The following is a 14,648-nucleotide window of genomic DNA, read 5'->3' as shown; positions in this document are numbered from 1 at the left end:
CTTTTTCAAACGCTCTGCTTTAATGCCATCAGAAAAGTTAACCAAACAAAAGTGAGTGGATCTCACAGCTGGGTTTTTCCTAAAAGAGCTTCATGTGAGGAAGGCTGAGAAAACACCAAAAGCAGGATTGGTTTAAAATTGATATACATTTGCTTATGGAAAAATGTTTGCTTTATGGATGTAAAAGAAACTCTGTATGTTGCATTTATAAAATGCAGAATGAGATGTGAAAACCAATTTAAGTATGTAAACACAGGAAAGACTCACTTTAGTCTCCGAGACTTGGAAGTCCACTTGGAAAACCATATGAGAGCACTGAAGTGATACGCAGACCTGACGGATCCACTTCCCCTCACCTAGGACACACACACCCACACACACACACAGACCTTAGCTGTAAATTATTATAATAAAATGTAAAACATTTCAATTTATATATTAAAATTAAAACAAAAAATAAAATAGTTTGCTTTAAAAGAAAAAGGCAACAGATTACTATCCCTTTAGGGGTCTCCACACGGAATTTGGTTTATGCCGGATGCCCTTCCTGACACAACCCTGTATTTTATCATTGTATCTGGACTGCACAGCGCTTGAGCACTACAGGCAGTGGCACCTAAGGATGAAGGTGGATGAAGCTCATCGCACTCCCTATGTGATTTCCCACTAAGCTATGCAGCTGCAAAGAAAAATATACTGAATTTTTATTGCAGACTCTTCACAAATCTTCAAATGTATGTTGAGGTGAAACACCCCATTGCTCTTACTTCTAAAGAGAGTTTTTATCTTGCAGTTCTCCACAATGATGCCATTCATCTCAGTCTGCAGTCGTAAGTCCTTTTCCAACTCCTCCACCTCCTCCTTCAGCTTGGACATCACCACCTCCTCATCTTTGTCTCGTGTCTGCCTACACACAATAAGCCTGTGAGGAGAAATGACAATGATTTCCTATAAGGAACTTCACAGTGAGGCATAAGAATGGAAAAGCTGAAACTCACAGTGCATCTAGCATTGGTCCTTTAAAGTGGAACATTGCGTCCCTGTCAATTTCTTCTTTTTGATGCTGCAGTGATGTAATTTCAGCTTTCAGATGCTCAATGTGACCCTCCAGCATCTTCACCTCATCAGCATTCTCCGCACCCATCTTCTCCAGCATCTTGAGGAGCAAAGATCAAATGTTTGAGTTAACAGGAAAAGAAGCACATAATGTCTCAAGACAGGAGGTCACTCTCTGAAGCAGGACTGTTGATTTGATTTTACAAAACCAACAGTACACCCTCTGTTAAAACTTATGCTTAAGGTAAAAGTTATAAAATAAATAATTATTTTCAGGAAAGTTACAAAAATTAAAGCATGAACATGAGAAATTATAATCTTTCTCAGGAATGCTGCATAAACAAGCCCCTGAGAATTAAGCAAAAAATTCTTACCCCATTGGAAGATAATCTTTACATAAGATAAATGAAATATGCCAGAAGGGTAAGATAAATGGTCTTATCAAGAATTCTAATTTATCAAAAAGGAAATTACAGTCAAAAGAAGGCATTCTGCTGTTTTCATTAGGGTTGCACAATAATATCGGATACCGATTATCATCAGCCAATAATGGACGACATGACTTCATGCCGATAATTCGGATAAGAAAAGAATTTGCAGATAGAATGGACCGTTAACTAAAAGCTTAAACCTTCGTCGCTTCCTCACTCACCATTCTGTATTTACTTGTGCCAGCGAGGTGTCTGCTCATCCATCCTTTTTTTTTTTACTTTATGGTACAAAATGGAAGTTCTTTTCAAATACAAAAGGCCACTTGGGTATGTGGTCCTGAATCCAATACATATCTGATCTTTTTAAATGCGACCGCCGTCTGAACGGCCAGGCCACATGAATCCGACCCGTACGTCATCGATACGCTACAAACTTCATCATTCTGCGTTGAAGTAGGCGGGAACGAGAACGTAAACATCAACCCTGGTGGACGATGCTGCTGAGACCAGTCAGTGGAAGGGAAGCGAGATCCCCGATTGGATTCATATTTGGGGTGACAGCTCTATTCAGGCCAAACTTAAGGGCTCTTATCGCAACTGGGCGGTTTTTGAAAAGATTTCCAGCTAAATGGCCGAGCGTGGTGTTGAACCTTTCCCGCAATTACTTTTTTTACTTTCCAACTTTGGTTAGAAGAAGCGCGGGGAGACCTTCTCCAGGGTCGAAGGCGGATCCTCTTCCGGGGTTCACTTCCCCGTTCGGACCCTCAGATTCTCCAGAGCGGGTTAATAGAGAGTCAATAGCATTTATTCTGGGGGAAACCTTTTTTTATCACCGCTCTCCTTCCTCCCCAACACACTTCCGCTGCCCCTCTCACTCCCTTCTGCACTACACGCACTCTCGCCCCTCTCTTGCACACACGCGCGCGCGCATGCGGCCCCAGCACATCCACATCCCCATTACACAACAGTGGTTACAGACGATCCCGGCTCCAATGCCTTCTTACAATGAGAAGATTGTAATTGTGCTGGCTCCTTCGTGAAAATAAATGTAATAATGCAAAAAGAGCTCCACTGTTGACAACACTGTTGTTGACATCCATTGTTAACGTTAGCTACTTCCGCAAACCACCAGTGACATTGTTCCTCGTTGAGTACTCTTCTGCGCGTGCGGGTCACTTCTGGGTCATTTCACGGTCACACAGGAGATCACAAAAGTTCGTATTTAATTCGAAATTCAAGTCCTGCAGTGTGAACATAACCAAGAGACACATACACTACGAGAAGTGCGGCCAGGCTTGTAGCCTTGTGTTTGCGGCAGAGGACAGGGTTTTGTGATTGTTGTGCACTCCTGATGATTGTACACATCTTATCAGGACTACGTAGCAGCATTTCTGCCTTATGCGGTCCGGATTTTGGGACCACAGCCTCTTTCGGAAACCCTGCGGTCCACAGCCAGATGCACCCGCTAGGCCTCGGATGGAGCCTGGGCCCACAGTTTGAAGCTTCTCTCGGACTAGCTTTGTCTTTGGACAGAGACAAAGCTAGTCCGGAAAGCTTTGAAGGAGGAAGTGCTGCTACACAGACCTGAGAAACTCTAAACCATCATATGAATTTGTGTTTCCAGTGGTGTCCAGACTAAATAAAGGCTGATGTAAATCCCACACATTTACATTCAATATGCTCATTGCGACATTACCCGCACTGAGTTTTAAGTCCCTCCATGGCTAATGTTTTTAGCACGTATTAGCCTAATGCTAACCCTTCTTTCGGGTCCTCCTTGCAGCGAAGAAAAAAGCACTGACTGCACGGATTAAAAAAATAATATGAGCGAGCAGGCCCTTAATTATAATCATAATAGTAATAAAGCACATTTAGAAGATACGTGTTGGTCCAAACGGCAAACGTTTAGCATGGCGAAATCTGCTAGAGCTGTTGATGGGGCTCCAGCTGTCATCGAACAGCAAAATCAGCGAAGCTGCAGGAGACTATCTTATTATTTTGCAGGACAGAAAACCAGACAATTTTTCTTGAAACAAGGGTCTTTTTACTTTCTTAAGATTCCGTTTTTGCAGTGTAAAATAGTTCTAGTGCAGTATTAGAGCTGTAACCCAACTTGCATTATGGGCCCCGGCTGAGGAGGGCGCAGAAACATAATGCAGAGAATACATTTCTTCAGGAAGTGTCTCCTCCTTTTGAAGATCTAGCAGCACTTCCACACATCCAGTCCAGTCCCACATTTCCCCCTCATGATGTTTGCTGCAGCCACAGGCAGGATGACTACATCTGATCTGCATCCCCCTGACCTGGACAGCAACCTTCACATCCCCAGTTTGCACTTCCATGGTTCTATTGTTTACAGCCATGTTTTTATGTCTTTTCAGCATTTTGATTAAATCCAGTTACTATAAATTTTATCCTCTGTGTTTACACAAAGACCAAAGCAAGTTCTTCAGAAGGTTCCCTAATGGGAGCAAATGTATCTGCAACTTCACAGTAGCCAAACAAAGCTCATTTGGGGCCACTGACTCTGCTGTTGTGAAAAAACTGCAAACATTTGAAGCAAGCAGCGTAAACATGAAACCCTCAGCAGTCTCAGAATCAAACACATTATGGACATCCACCTCATTTTTTATTTTATTTTGTTTTTGTCTTTTCGGGACCGACATATGAGTGCAACGACATGGAGACACACACACACACATTCTGACAGGGATAACTACTCTAATGTACTTTAGTTTAGCACAACACCTGCACAGCACGGTGTCTGAAGGCTAAGCAACAACATTCAGACAATAGAAATAATTTTTAAATAGTTACATTAACTGCGTAGGGTAAAATACTGCGATAAAAGAGCGACCGCCTTAACGTTGGACATCCCCATGATGACACTTATACTCAGTGTTTATGTTTGAAATTTCTCGAAAGGTACGATTCGAAGAAAGTGTTGACTTACCGCCGCCATTCACTAAAACAAGGGTGGTCAATTTAAAGAAATACTCTAATGTGTTATATTTATATAACACACGGTATTTAGAGGCGCGTGGCGATATTTTTGTTACAGTTATTGCTTTAAAGTAATACTTCTTGCAAATGTCGAGTTGCCAAAACACATTAGATTAGAACGTCGCGCGCTTTGGACTCTTCCACTTCGCGTGACTCAAAGGGGGTGCAGGTTTCTTCTGAAGTGCTTACAAATGTACGGTCTTTTGCAGTTATACACCCCAGTTACTATAATGCACATTTGAGTAACATTATGTTTATTTATGTAATTATTTATTATTTAAATAAGCTAATAATTACAGCTAGTCCAATATGAAATGTCACAGCACCCCTCCTCCAGAACGTGATCGTGTAACTCATTAGACGGATCTTAGACGAGACGGACTCAACCCGATGCTGAACGAAACTCCAGCCAATAATTGCCTTATGTGTGTGTGTCATATTTCATAGAATAAATATAAAATTATTTCGTGCTCTTTTGTTTTTGTATGCTTTTTCTAAAAAACAAAACGTTGCATTTGATGAAAAAAGACAACATAAGCGGAACGTTTCTGTCTCGTGGAAGGAAATCGCAACGGGACTTGACACGGACTCAAAAGAAGGTGGGACCGGCTGGCCGCGTGTGAGGTAAACACGTCTGTTCCTCCCTCTTCTTTGGAGTAAATGGATGATCTACTTTGATGGGTCTAGTGTATCTTCTTGATATTGAGGCCACTTTAATTGGTTAAGGCGATATTTTAGTGTGTCTAATCTTTCGTGCTGCGTTTCATCAGACGCTGAATTTCAAGTTACCACCGCCGGAGAAGAAATTGGAGAGAGGCACTCAGACAGCAGCCACGCGTGGAGAAATGCGGCGTCTGTTTGTGGGCGGCCTGAGTCACACCGTCACCCAGAAGGAGCTGAAGGATCGCTTCGGGAAGTTTGGAGACGTGGTGGACGTGGAGCTGCGGACCAGGAGAGACGAGGAAGGTGAGAAGATGTGGGGCAGAGTTCTCATGTCATTCTTCTGTCACCCACAAACATGCCTGGCTGCTGCAGTGCTGGAGTCCGGCGGCAAGAAATCTTCCGAAGCTCAATGATAGGTTTCAGTTGCTTGTGTGATGCAGAATGATACTTTTAAGATGTTAGTTCCGTTTCAAACTCAGGCTTTCATGTATTGACCCTTTAAAAACAAGAAAAAAAACTAGTAGAACAAAACCAATCAAATGCAGCGGAGTATGGAAGCATTTCTTTTGCATAATTGAAAATAAAATTAATTCGATTAATATTTGTTTTTATTACCTTCTGATGGATTTGAGTTTTAGTTAAAGAGGCGAAAAAAATGTAATATGAAATGAGGCAAAGAGCAGTATTTTCACGACCATAAGATGCAGTCTCAGTTATGTGGGCTTTTTTTGTATTTGACACATACAATAGGTGTTAACACAAACCGGTAAAACGTGCATGTTGGTTGTGATTTATTTTTCATTTTTTCACTCATCAGTCAGCATCCAAAAATCCATCAAAGTCCTCATCTTCTGTATCTGAAATGAACAGCTGGGCTAAATTTCTATCAAACACGCCACCAATTGCCTCATCGCCAGAGTCCGTCTCGTTGCCGTACGGCTCCTCATTAATGATGCCGGCTTCTCTGCACTTGGAATCCAGTGTGAGCAGACACGTCAGCCCAAGTTTCTCCCAGCCATTCTCAAAGTGTGGCGTAACTCGCCCGGCGCTGCCTCCCAGTAAAAGGAGCGGAAGATGGACAGTTTTTCATTGTCATCCGCTGGAAGTTGCTTGCGCGACTGTAGGTCTTACCTGGATGGAAAAATGGCCCCTTTCACAAAACGAAAGCACCAAGACCTCCCTGAAAATGTTCAGTTTTCCTTTGCTCTGCAAGCATTTCTGCCTTCAGTCAAGTCGGTTTCGGGCCACCTCACTTTTTTTCCGTGGAAACTCAGCTGCGTCATCTTGACTTGTCGGAGTACGTTTCCCAGCTTCCTCTACTTGTGAACCATGGATTCATTCATCTTTAATTCTCTGGCAGCTGCTCTATTCCCGTGTTCCTCCGCGTAGCTGATAGCTGCAGTTTAAACTGAGCTTCATAATCGTGTCTCTTTGCATTTTCAGGGTTTCCAAAACGAAGTTGTTCTGCATTATGCACATACCTGCACCTTTGTACTATGGGGGGGGGGGGGGGGTGGGGGGGTGTCTACTTTCACGTCCTCACTTCTCTCCGTACCGTTCTCATACTATTTTCTCTAGGTCCTCTTTACCGAAGTCACACATCAACACATAGTCCGTAGTCGTATGGTTGTTAAAATATGGTCAATAGAAAATTTCAAATAAATTTCCAACGTGTGGGATCAATAAAGTGATTCTGATTCTGATAGGATAAGAGGTAAAGAGGTGCATTCTTATTGGCTGAGTGTCTTTGTTCAGGAGCATTCTTATTGCATTCATTAACTGTTTGAAGTTCCATCCCTTTCTCTGTTGTGTCCTTACTGTTGTGGTCTTGCTATTCTTTTCTTACAGGAGTTCCTTACAAAACATTCGGCTACATCAACATCAGCATTTCAGATGCAGACTTGAAAAGATGTAAGTAAAAAGTGGTTGAATCGTCAGTATGGAGAGGGGGTGTTTAGTTGGTTTAAGCAGTAACGTTGATACTTGTTTACTGCATACACTCTAGTCAGACTGTGCAGGGCATTGGTGTGAACACTTATGTAGAGTAAGAGTTGTGTTTTCTGTCACACTGAGCTGTTTTAATGTTTGTTCCTTGGCCCTGTGTGTTTTTTCTGGAGGCTTGACGGTGCTAAACAAGTCCAAATGGAAAGGAGGAACTCTGCAGATTGAAACAGCCAAGGAGAGTTTCCTGCACAGGTGCAGTTCTAACATTCTGACCACTCTGGTTTCTGTAGATGTTGAAGTGAAGGGGCATGTGAAACCTTTTGAAACTGACTGTCTGTGGGTTAGACTGGCTCAGGAGCAGCAGGCGGTGGCAAACCAGGATCTCCAGCAGGCTGCAGCAGATGACAGAAGGCAAAACCTGCTGGACTCTCTTAGCAAAGCTGGCATCGACAACTTTACTATGAAGGCTGCAGTGCCAGGGACCGAAGTCCCAGGACATAAGGTTCAGTCTCTCTTTGGTCCAGTTTGAAGTCTGGATGAGCAGCTGATGTCAGTGACAGACCTTTGGTTTCATGTGTGTGCTCTGTTTTCAGGACTGGGTGGTCAGTAAATTTGGTCGCGTCCTCCCTGTCCTGCAGCTCAGGTGTCAGAAAGGCAACAAAGCTCGAGTAATGAAGTATGACCCTTCAAAATACAGCCATAACATCCGCAAGCTGGACCGGTGCGCAGACGATCAGTCCACACCTGTCAGCCAGCTCACCTGGGAGCTAGATGGAGGGGATGATGACATCAGCAGGAAGAGGCGGGGGGAGTTCCCTTCCTACAAGCCAAGAAGGGCCAAGAAGAGTCGACCACATGGCATCAACATCTGTAAAGCTCTGGACAGAAAGAGGTACCGTAGACATTTTCCCATCATGAAGTTCCTGCTGCTTTGACTCAGAAGAGTTTTGGAATCATGGCATTATTCTTTCCTCAGGAAAGCTTGTATGGAAACACGTATTCAAGCTTTCTTCTGCCAAACGTAGCATGAGTTTCATCGGTTTTCAGCTGCTCGAGCAGCCAAAATCCTTTCAATTTGTTTCAGCTCTGCTTAGAACTTTGTTTTATTGTTTCCCTGTTTATATATATATATTTTTATAAATAAATCCATTTTGATTTATTGATTCATTATTTTTCTTCCTTTTTTTAATCCTTTTTAAACTTTGTCCTCTTCCTCAGGTCTTTCCAGCTTAGAAATAAACTTGGAAAAATGCTCCATTTCTTACTTGGTGTTGGTTTCTGTGAAAAACCGATGCCTTAAATCTTCTCTTTTTCTTTTGTTCGTTAGATTGGAGCAGAACAATTCCTCTGAGGATGACATGGAATCCAAGCAGTTCTCCGTTGGACCAACCAGGACCAAGGCACAGCTTTCCCCTGACAGTGATGTGGACTCGGATGAGGACATTTGCCGGCTGATGGCAGCTCAGGATAGTTCCCATAATGCACTGCACCAGGAGGCCGGGGAGAGTCAACTTGAGGTGGTGGGACTCGAATACTCGGTGAAATCTGGGCGGAAAGGTGACTAGAAAAGCCTTGGTTACGTGTTTGTCTTAGCAAGTCAGTCAATGATGGCGCTTGTTGATAACAAGACTTTTCTTGTGATTCCAGATTGTGAGGATGAGTATGACTCTGCTGACACAGATGAACTCTTTGCATCTAGAAGAAATGTCTCTACACTTATCAACAACGCGAATGAGAAGGCAAAGAGGAGGAGTGGACCCCTAGAGAAAGAGGAGAAAGTAAAGGCCCCCCTTCCTCTTCAGACTTTTTCATTCAAAGAGGATTTTGATTTGGGGGAGAAAAGAAACAAATCGAGAGTCCTGCCTGTGCTTCAATCCTCCTCTGTGTCGCATAGTGATGACGAGGAGGAGGAGGAGGAGGAGTCTGAAGGATCCTGCTCAGATTCTGAATATGAAGCCATGTTCTCACACGGCACTTGTCTGGAGATGTCGTTCGCAGATCTTCAGAAACTTGCTGAGGATGCCTCGCAGAGCTCAGAGACGGCCTGTGATCGCGGGTCTGAAGAAAACCCAGAGCTCGCACCCGGCCCTGAAGAGTGGCCTGCGCTCAAGAAGGGCATCTCCCCTGAAGAGATCCTCGCCGCCATCCTGGAGGAGAGCACCAGCGACGAAGACGGGCAGAACGAGAGAAAAAAACCTGAAGGCGTGTCGTTGCCAGCCTTCCAGGGAACCAAATCACTGAAGGAAATGGACAATACTCTGACAAAAGAAAAGGATGGAAGAGGAATGGAGGTTAAAAAGCAGATGCAGATCTCTGAAGCTCCACAGATGAACACCAGAACATCAGGGACAGAAAGACAGGAAGGCGAGAAGAAGGCTTTATTGCAAGTTGGAAAAAGGACTCTTCACAAAGTCCTCACAGCATCAGAGTCTTCCTCCTCCAGTGACGAAGAGGAAAAGGAAGAGGAGAGGACAACAGGCCGGCAGGCTAATGTTGCAGAAAAGCTTTCAGCAGAGATTTTCTCTGAAGAAGACAGAGGGAAGATCTTCCCTGATGAAGGTTCTGTGGAAGCAGTGCCTCCACCTTTTCATCGGAAACTGAATGCTGGGAAAGAGGAGGAGCTGCAGAGGAAGGCCAACCTGAGGCGGCTGTCTGCCCTCCAGCAGAAACAGAAAGAGGCTGAAGAGCAGAAGAGGCTCATTCAGGGAGCTTTGGCCAATCTGGTGAGTCTGAACTGCATCATGGATCTAAAAGTGGCTCGTCCTGCTTGGACGCCAACTGGCCCGTGCCAGATCCATGTTTAAGAGGTGCAGCATTCTCGAAATGGGATTGCAGGAATCTGCATCTGTGGAGACAAAGATCTTCTGAATCGAAAGGGGGAAATTTTCTAGCGTGCTTTGAGGTGACTTCTCCCTACCTCTACATTTTGCCCCCCAAGCAGAGTTATGGAAAAATAATGTCTTCATATTCAGACATTACTCCCACTCAATGGCGTCATCAATAGTCAGCAGTCAGCTACGTTAGCACGGAGCTGCTAGCACTCGGAAAATACATAACATCTGTATATAACTTTAAAAAGGCCGTGCTAAAACAAAGAGTCAGTACTAACATGTAAATGTAAACTTCTGTGCCTCAGAGGATTCAAGGATTGAAAGGAGTTTATTGTCATTTGCACAGTAAGGAAACAGGTTTGCCTGTACATGAGCTGTCTGCTCTGAATGCCTAAAGGTTAAAGGTCAATTCAAATACTTTGCCGTACTTTGCACTTTTGTACTCAGTCTCATTGCCAGATGTAAATGCAGTGGAGTGAGGATGCAGCATGTTATATACAAGGCTGTTTATCCAGAGCTTCTGGTTGGAAACTTCCTGACTTGGATGGTGGTCATGATGTTTTCCACACAAGTGCTGATGTACTCAGTCACATAGTCATAGTCAGCTTGATCCTGTGCACTGACAGAAGAGGCCTCCAGAGTGGCTCCAGCTTCAAACATCCCAGTCTGCAGCCATGAAACAGTCCTGTCATGCGCCCTCAGTCTCCGGTGTCCAGAGCTGAACCTGTTTGGTGACTGGATTAGATCCTTTGAGTCTATGTCTCAGCACACCCACGGGAAGAAATGTCTCTTCTCTACGGCACAGCGCGGCACGGAAAACCCCCTCTCGGTGGAGGGTTCGGAATCCCTCCGCATTATAAAAATTATTTCAGACATCCCCACCCCTCCAAATGCCCCCACAATTGGAAAGGTAGGGAGAAGCTGTAGGGGTAAGGTAAGAATTCGGATTCTGCCTTTATGTGATTTGTAGTTTTTAATTGGTTTCTCTTTATTCTTTCTGACCAGGATGCTCCACCTCCAAAAGCAGGCAAACGCGTCGTTTTTGACTCTGATGATGAAAACAATGAAGATGAAGAAGAGAAAAAGAGTTGGGCAGCAAGTTCAAAGAAGAAACTCCAGGACATCCAGTCAGAAGAGGAGGCGGTGTGGAGCAGAGCAGTAGCCAATCAGAGAGCCACAAAGGACAAGGTGAGATGGATTCACTCAGTTTTCACATTTTGTTGATGCCGCCAAAAGTAGTTCATGAATTTTTGTCTCCATCTGCAGTTTACAGGCCCACAACTGTTTGACAGCAGTGAGGAAGAGGACAGCGCTGAAGAGGAAGATAACGGATTTCACATTCGGCCTCAGTTTGAGGGTCAGGCGGGACAAAAGGTGAAGAGCAACTGTTCTTTTTCTTTGCTGGTTTTATTTCCTCTGGGTGGTCTGATGGCCTTTTTGTTCAAGGCTTTTTACATTTTATGGGATGCAGCATGTGAACATTTGTGTCAGGAAAATGTGACGGAATACATTCAAAGCTGTTTCTGCCTCTGGAGAGCTGTGTCAGTCTGACGAGAATGTCTGAACAGACTTTTGCTTAATGAATACACCCTTAATTGTCCTCCCGGTAAATGTTCTGATCAGGAAGCATCTGCAGTCCCCTACAGTTCAACTAACCCTGGATAACTCAACCTGACTATAACTCAACCAGAGTTGTACAGAATCAACCCCTTTTCTTTGAGGAAAAAAATCTACTACTCCAGCGGGTCACACGAATTCTACTCGCTATCTACTTTGACTTACTGGCCTACAGAGTCAGCATCCACATGATAACACTTCAGAATAACAATGAGGCAGCATCCTCTCTGATGTGTCTGTGATAAGCTCCTGAAAAAGACCTAAAATACGGTAAATTGCATTGCATAAGATTTACAGAATAATTGCATATAAACCACGTAAAATACGTATGAACTGCATAACTCTCGACCAACCAAATATTTTGAATGGCTCAAAACCAAATTCACCCGTAAAGACCTGAAACCCTTGATGGACATCTGCGCACATTGATGAATGACCAATGCAAGAGACACTTGCTTATATGACAAAAGACTGAAATCCTGTACGTGGAAAATGTGGAGAACAGAACTTCTACGTCTGACAGTTGTTTTGTTGTCCAGCTGATGGCGCTGCAGCATCGCTTTGGAACTGATGAGCGGTTTCGGATGGACGAGCGCTTTCTGGAGGAAGAGGAAGAGATGGGTGTGTTGATGTCAGATGCATCAGTGAACTTTGTGTTTTTTCTCTCTAATGACGGCTCAGGAAGGAATTAAGCCGTTGTTGTCGTTGGGCCACTGTTCTCATACAAATTTGTTGTTTAGAGGCAAATGGAAGCCTGACTGTGGAAGATGAGGCCCTGGAGGAGGAGAAGAAGAATAACCTGTCTATTCTTCAAAACGTCCTTGGAAGTAGCAAACAACCCAGCAGCAAGACGCTCTTAAAAGCTGCAAAGTTCAGGTGCGCCTCACAGGGAGTCTGAGCCGCTTTGGATCCAGAACATCTACATTGAAATGAAAAGACAATAAAAGATTGTTTTTGTGTGTGTCTACAGAGATGTGTCCACACTACATTATGATCCCAGCAAAGAAGAACACTCTGCGTTTGAGACCAAAACCATCAAAAGTACTGAGAGGTAGGAGTGTGAAGAGTCCACTCTTTTTACTAGAGGTTATTACAGAGCTCTCATGCTTTTCTGATACTCTCCATCATTTGATCTTATCCTAAATAGTTCAGACTCCTCCACATCTGACTGGTAGTTGGACAGCATAGTTGATAGTTTCCTTTTCCTCTTCAGACTCACTTCAGCAGATTTTCCATGTTGTTTTTACCGTTTTCACACTGCATTTACAACATTTACTGAAATGTTTGTGTCTTTAAAATGAGTCCACATAAAAAACGTCATGACCGCATCATGTGCACGGGATCAGCTCCACCTGCCCTCTGCATCATGTGATCTGCTGTCTACACAGCAAAAGCGCCAGGAGGAAGAAGAGAGAAGAGGCTCAGAAGCTTCCAGAAGTTTCACCTGAGATCTTTTACCAAGTCTCCAGCGACCTGAAGGGTGTGTTTGGTCAGACGAAAGAAGACCTCTCTAATCCAGAGAAGACCAACTGGGACCAAGTGAAGGAAGAGGAGGACAGAGGAAAGGCGGAAGAGCTGCAGTCGTCTCTGCTCTCAGAAGATCCCACTACCACGAAAGAGGGATCATCTGGATTTAAATTTTCTTTCTTTGGGGTTGACGCTGAGGCAAGCGGCAGAGAGACCAGTAAGACAACCGGATTGTTAGTCAGATCTTCATTTCATTTCAAACCTTTAACTTTCATCTCTTTTAACAGCTGAATACAAAGTGGAGAGCATCCAGGCTCCAAAGGTGTCATGGCAGCAAAACCAATGTGTCCATGACAGCAGCTCTGATGAGGAGCAGGAGAGGCAAAGCACTGCATCCACTGAAACAGAGTAAAGAACTATAATTCTGACAAACGTCACTTTATCCTCATTCTGTTTTGTTACATTGTTTTTGAGAGCAGCAAATAATGTTGAATCAGACAAACTTAATGCAAGACAGGCCAAAGAAAGTTTTGCTTGAATGGTCCTAAATCCAGTTAATATTATGCATTTTTGTCTAAAGAAAAGTGTTAGCACTGATAGATTTAATGAAAGGAACAAACGGCTAACGACCTCTTTGAACTGAGCGTATTTGAACTTGTTTGTATCATATTATCTCAGAGAAACTCCCATAAAGTCGATGGATTTGTTCTTCTTCTACCCTGGTGACACCAGACTGAAAGGTAGGAGATGCTTTGAAAGAAAAGAGGCTGTTTAGATTCTGGCCAGAAAAGTCATTTGACAGCTCTGTTCTGCTCCAGAAGGTCCAACGTTGTTCTGCCGCTCCAGCCAGCTAGAGGAGCAGAGGGAGGAGTGGGAGGAGAGGAGGACCACGCTCAGACGGGTTAGTCCCAGGAAAGCGATTATCACACTGAACAGATAAAATACACAGCAGTTTAATGTTGTGTATTCGAGTGTGTATCGGAAAGTGTGTGTGTGTCTATATCTCCTTGTGTGTGTAGGAGTGTCTCCGTGTGATGGTGTGTGTGGGTATGTGTGTATCTCCTCTTGTTCTGTGTTTCTTCTCCTCCAAAATCACAGTTTCAGTGTTTGAAGAACGTTTTATGGGTTTCATATTTCCATCTGAAGACCAGGTGTTATGACTAAGTGTAAACTCCTGCTTTCTTTTCCAAAGGAGGTTCGGAAGAAGCACAAAGATGCACAAAGGAAGCTGAAAGCTGCACCTAAGAGCTGAGGGTTCTGGGAAAAGGTTTCCTTCCATTCAGTGGGCTGGACAGCAGAGCCGACTTCTCTGTCAGATGTAATGTTTGGCCTCAGCTGGAGGCTGAGGATGGTGAACCTGAGTATCTCACTGTGGACAATGCTTTGTGCTGGGAGCATTTGAGAGGCATTTGTTTGTTACCTCTGAGCAGAATGAGATGCCGAAGCTTTGATCAAACCCACAAAACAAAACTGGCTTTAACTATAAACTGTGCTCTTTGCAGGATTCACTTGCTGGTCTTCACAAAGCACAACTGTTCAAGAATCTGCTTTTGTTTGTTAAAGAGAATACTGTCAATAAGAAACATGCATATCTTAAAATAAAAAATGTGAATACAACAGTTTACATTTGACATGA

At 43.7% G+C, this 14,648-nt stretch overlaps 2 protein-coding genes across 8 annotated transcripts in view; one reads left to right on the top strand and one right to left on the bottom strand.

Moving 5' to 3' along the window:
* The window catches only part of cenpp (centromere protein P), a 142,040-nt gene that overhangs the window by 123,312 nt on the left and 4,080 nt on the right, over nt 1-14,648 (bottom strand). For 2 of the 3 annotated variants that reach the window (XM_078946792.1, XM_078946790.1), the window contains 3 exons: nt 999-1,156; nt 768-922; nt 268-356 (listed from right to left, as the gene is read on the bottom strand). In XM_078946792.1, the coding sequence (XP_078802918.1) occupies nt 268-356; nt 768-922; nt 999-1,156 (402 nt within the window). Of the gene's footprint in view, nt 1-267; nt 357-767; nt 923-998; nt 1,157-4,440; nt 4,642-14,648 lie in introns of those variants that run through there. The other variant, XM_078946791.1, reaches the window with a different exon arrangement.
* nol8 (nucleolar protein 8) lies at nt 4,821-14,636 on the top strand. Of its 5 annotated transcripts, XM_020701455.3 has the most exons (19): nt 4,847-4,915; nt 5,053-5,114; nt 5,261-5,456; nt 7,002-7,064; nt 7,271-7,349; nt 7,443-7,599; nt 7,691-7,989; nt 8,425-8,654; nt 8,745-9,820; nt 10,934-11,116; nt 11,195-11,302; nt 12,085-12,166; nt 12,286-12,421; nt 12,516-12,596; nt 12,934-13,229; nt 13,300-13,420; nt 13,691-13,752; nt 13,831-13,913; nt 14,205-14,636. In XM_020701455.3, exons 3-19 carry the CDS (start codon nt 5,336-5,338, stop codon nt 14,262-14,264), a joined length of 3,237 nt encoding a protein of 1,078 aa, XP_020557114.1. In that variant the 5' UTR covers nt 4,847-4,915; nt 5,053-5,114; nt 5,261-5,335; the 3' UTR covers nt 14,265-14,636. The 5 variants fall into 5 exon arrangements, with proteins under 5 accessions (XP_020557117.1, XP_020557114.1, XP_078802911.1 ...); XM_020701458.3 differs by having other exon boundaries at nt 4,821-5,114; nt 13,834-13,913; XM_078946785.1 differs by lacking the exon at nt 4,847-4,915 and having other exon boundaries at nt 5,085-5,171; nt 13,834-13,913.

This window comes from Oryzias latipes, chromosome 5 (assembly GCF_053564925.1).
Source record: "Oryzias latipes strain Hd-rR chromosome 5, Olatipes_Hd-rR_3.1".
Lineage (NCBI taxonomy): Eukaryota > Metazoa > Chordata > Actinopteri > Beloniformes > Adrianichthyidae > Oryzias > Oryzias latipes.
The sequence above is the reverse complement of the archived record's forward strand: the minus strand, read 5'-3'. Positions and strand labels throughout refer to the sequence as shown.